The sequence below is a fragment of the Leptonychotes weddellii genome, chromosome 1 (assembly GCF_054177405.1).
Source record: "Leptonychotes weddellii isolate Sample4059 chromosome 1, ASM5417740v2, whole genome shotgun sequence".
Taxonomy (NCBI): Eukaryota; Metazoa; Chordata; class Mammalia; order Carnivora; family Phocidae; genus Leptonychotes; species Leptonychotes weddellii.
In genome coordinates, this window is record NC_138369.1 from 183,749,617 (window position 1) to 183,754,331 (window position 4,715).

At 45.0% G+C, this 4,715-nt stretch overlaps 1 protein-coding gene across 1 annotated transcript; it reads right to left on the reverse strand.

Annotated features, from left to right (window-relative positions):
- Positions 1–298: 298 nt before the first annotated feature.
- On the reverse strand, positions 299–2,544 carry SMIM34 (small integral membrane protein 34). The gene is made up of 2 exons (XM_031039625.2): positions 2,538–2,544; positions 299–1,084 (listed from the first exon to the last, which is right to left on the reverse strand). Exons 1-2 carry the CDS (start codon positions 2,542–2,544, stop codon positions 672–674), a joined length of 420 nt encoding a protein of 139 aa, XP_030895485.2. The 3' UTR covers positions 299–671.
- Between the last annotated feature and the right edge of the window lie 2,171 nt (positions 2,545–4,715).

Below are 4,715 nucleotides of genomic sequence, written 5' to 3' on the forward strand. Positions count from 1 at the left end.
CATTATCATTCTCATTTTATCTGTGCGGAAACTAAGGTCCAGAACGGTGAGGTCCTTGACTAGAGTTTGATTCTCCTGACTCCAAAACTAATGCTCTTTTTCAATGGACCCCATGCCTTCAATGAAAATGAAGAACTTCTAACTTCTGCTATTAACAACCTTGGTTCTATATTCAAGTGAGTGCGTCTAGAATGCATGGTTCTTTGAAACCATATATCCCACTGCCATGTGTTCCAGGTGAGGGCCACAAGTCATTCAAAGTTCATGTGACCCCCTGGAAGTTGAACTTGAATCCAGAGCTCTCGACTCCAAATTCAGCCTTCTTTCCATGACAAGAGGCTACTTTCATGTATACCCTCAGGAATCTCCTAGATTCTCTGAGAACACAAGATGCTCCAAGTCCTTCCCTGGAACACAAGCTTTCCCAGTGAAGGGTATGACCAGAATCTGCTGCCCCTGCTGTCCTGTCTCAAAGTGCCACAAAGCCTGAGAAGGAAACAGGACGCTGGCTTTTGGTCACACTCCCATTGGCCTAAGTAGCCCAGTGATGCTCATCCAGCCCCACTCAAGGACCTGACTCCTCTCTCAAGGTTCCAGGTAAACTCAAAGCTGCTTCCCCTTGTAGGAAGGTTGGTTGGGCCTCTTCTGTGGAGGTCTTCTTGCTTTGACTTTCAAGGGATCCCTTGGATTTCAGTTTGGCACTCACTATTTTTATATTTTGGCCCCAGGCTGGCCTGGTTGGGCTGCAGGACAGCTCTGTTGCTAATGGTCAATGCAGAGCATTTGGCCACCTTGCTTTGGAGACCTTTCTTTTTGAGTTCGGAGGTCAAATTGGAGTAGTAAATATCTTCCAAGGATTTATCATTCTTTCTGAGGATGTTGCTGGCCAATCGGAAGAGGAAGATCACTCCATAGATGCCAATGATGGTGAGGATGTACCAGGCAGCACTGGTCCCATCTGGAAGTTTCAGGGCCCTGGTGGAGTTGGTGCCGCTCCTCCCCTCCATGTGGTCTCTCAGCAGGTAGCTGAAGCCAGTGCTGTCCTGGGTCTGGTTGGGGGCTCCCTGAGGAGTCCACTTGGTCACTGAGAAACAGAGAGAGCCAGATGAGACCAGCATCCTGGGCTGAGGGTTGCCTGGCCAAGCCAATGATCAGTGGGAAATGTGGGGGAAATGGGGACTGCTTCAAGGGGCTCTCTCTGTTGAGTGGGCAGAAGTCTAACAACTTATATATAAAGAGAGGTCTTTTGGGGGGAGGGGTACTAAATATGAATATATGAAAAAGCAAACTAACCATGATATAGTGTGCAATCATATGCATAATAGAAGGAAGGACATGATATTTGCTCGAAGCTCATATGCATAAAATATCTCTGGGACAACACACCAGAAGTCAGTACCTGTGGTTGCCCTTGGGGAAGAGAATTAAGGGATGAGATGTACTTTTCACCGGCGCCCTTTTTTACATTTTGTACCCTGTATATTTATCTTCAAAAAGAAGTTAATTTAAAAAGGAAAAGGTACAAGTGGGCACTTTCTCGGTCTCCTTGGTGAAGTGCCCCTCGGTAATGACACCGTGTGCCCTTCTAAGACCAGAAGATTAAGATCTTAATTGCTGTTTAATTCAAAACTGTTTTCTCTCCTCAAAGAGCCAGTCCACAATGAAATGAAAGCCACAGAAATAGTACATAAAACTGTGAGACATTTTCCAGTTGAACTTGACTGGCTCAAATCCCCATTTCTTGCCCTCTGCAAACACGGATGTATTCCAAGGTATCATTGGCTATATCCCATAGCCTGCTGCGTGGACCACAGCTGTTCCACAAATGTTGTCTATCTGATATTTGATTGTTGCTAATTCATTTTGCTAATGCAAGATGCAGAGAGGCTGGTATTTTTTTTTATTACAGTTAATTGCCAGAATAAGTGAATGATCTTATTACTTTTAGATGAAGGGAGAAACAGTTTAAAAATAACTCTATAAACCACATGTGACAAAGCCCAAATGAACGATTTAATTATATAAAATTGGTCACCCATAACAAATGATACAATGATGAGGAATTTAATACCACTGTTGGTGGAAGGGTTTGAGAACTTGAAGTATAGAAGGGGAAAATGTCCATCATTATTAAAAAAAAAAAAAAGTCAACCCAACAAGAACATCATAAATCTCAATTAGAGCAAGAGAACACATGTATATAAGCTCAGAGCTTTTCTGAGAGTTGTTATAGAATGATGTGATATGTTCAAATACATATAAAATATACCCAACCAAGAACTACAGGACATTACATTATTTTAAAACTAGTCCATTTCCACATGAGAGAATCTCACTATATTAATTATTGCAGTACATTGTCCTTTACTTTTCTTTGTAAAAAAATAAGAATAAGTTGGTTGCATCTTAATGGATAAACTCATCCTGTAGAAAGACAAACATTTTCCTCTGTGCTATTTTGCACTTATAATTTACTGATGGGAAATACAGCAGTCCTTCTAGAACAGCCCATCCCTGTATCAAAGCAGAATACTCACGTTCCATGAGGCGGTCTTTTCCTTGACTCTTGGGGAGGCAAGTTGAAGCGGCTGCCGTGGATGGAAAAGATAAAATGAGAGGTCTTCCCTGCAGGTGATCACAGTCCTACTGAAGTCGGGCCACACTGAGGTTCCTGAGCTGGGAGTAACTCGATACCCAGAGAATTTTAGGGCAGTACCAAATAGAAACTTTTCAGAGAAGAGCTGGACTAGTTTTCTCTAGTTCATTAGGGGATCACAATCGATCTGTCTACTGTTGGCTTGGAGTACAAAGTACTTCCTGGCTTAAGCATGTTGAGAAGGTCTAAAGCAAAAGAATTTTTAAAAACATGCTGGCACCAAGGAGTCTCCAGCTCTCCCTGGTCCCGTCCAGGCCTGCAGTGGTGGGAGGCTGGTCCGGAGGCTGGCTCATCAGCCTATAGCCTGGATAGTTCCTGAATTCCCCTGTTCTGCACCTGCCCTAGGAGTGACAGATGGTCAGGTGTGGCAGAGGCCTGTTGTCACAGGGTCAGGAAACTCCAGGGTCAGGAGTCACCAGCTTCCTCTTGGACTGTCTCCCAGATGAGGAACCCCAGACAGGAAGGCACAGGTGTGGGACAGGGGTTGGGGGACACCCCCTCAGGGATCAGTGGGCAGTGGGCCAGAAGGCCAGGTCATTCAGAGTGGGGCTTCCTTTTCCCACACTCCTGAGTCACGGTTCACACTGGAATCTAAGTACATTTAACCAGAAAGTTCTAGAATATTAAGAGTCTGGGAGAAAAGAAAAGCAGGGCGCTTTGGCAGTTTCTGAGCAGCCGATGTTCCCAGCTCCACTCCTGAATCCTCACTAAGAGGACCAGCACCTGCCAAACTTGTAAGCGTTATTGGCTCTTAAGATGTCATTTGAGGGGTGCCTGGGTGGCTCAGCCGGTTGAGCGTCTGACTCTTGATTTCAGCTCAGCTCATGATCTCGGGGTTGTGAGATCGAGCCCCACATTGGGCTCCGGGCTCAGTTCGGTGTCTGCTTGTCCCTCTCTCTTTCTCCTCCTCCCCGCCTTGCATGCGCTCTGTCTCAAATAAATAAATAAAATCTTTTAAAAAGTAAGCTGTAGGGGCACCTGGGTGGCTCAGTCGGTTAAGCATCTGCCTTCGGCTCAGCTCATGACCCCAGGGTCCTGGGATCGAGCCCCACATCGAGCTCCTTGCTCACCGAGGAGCCTGCTTCTCCCTCTGCCACTCCCCCTGCTTGTGCACACACTCTCTCTCTCTGTCAAATAAATAAAATATTGAAAAATAAAAATAAATAAAAATTTAAAAAGTAAGATGGAATTTGATCAAATTTTCATCAATATGGGACTAGATAAGTAAATTATCAAATAAGCCATATGATCCAGCCATTCCACTCTTAGGCATGGATCTAGGAGAAATGGCAACATACACCCAGACAAAAAGTTGCATATGGATATTCCCAGCCATATTATTCGTAATAGCTAAAAAGTGGAAACAGTCCGAATGTCCATTGACTGATGAAGGGGTAAATAAAATGCAGTCGATCCCTAGAATGGAGTATTATTTGATGGTAAAACGGAATGGAGTGCCCACAAACCCTACAACACGGATGGACGTTGAAATCGTTAAGCCAAGTGAAGGCAGCCAGTCACAAAGAACAGTATAGTACATGACTGCATGTATATGAAATGTCCAGAACGGACAAATCTATAAGGACAGAAAGTAGATTAGGGGTTGCCTAGGGCTGGGGTGGTGCTTGGGGGGTGATAAGTAAGGGGTACAGGGTTTCTTTTAGGGACGATATAGGGTTCAACAATTCATTGTGGGGTGCTGGTTCCACAACCCTTCTTTAGTGAACATATTAAAAGCCATTGAATTGTACACTTTAAGTGGGTGAACTTTATGGGGTATGAATTCTGTTTCAATAATGTAACACAGGCGTGCAAAGGAATGCTGTGGAGCCGTGACCAAGAGACGCAGAAGCTATTTGTGTGCTGATGTGTAGAGCTCCCCCACATGTATGGTTCAATGAAAACAGGAAAGAAGATAGCATGTTACCCTCCATGTAAGAGAGGAGGGGAGAGGGGCACCTGGCTCAGTCAGTTAAGCGTCCAACTCTTGATTTCGGCTCAGGTCCTGGTCTCAGGGTCGTGGGATCGAGCCCCACGTCTGGCTCTGTGCTCAGTGTGG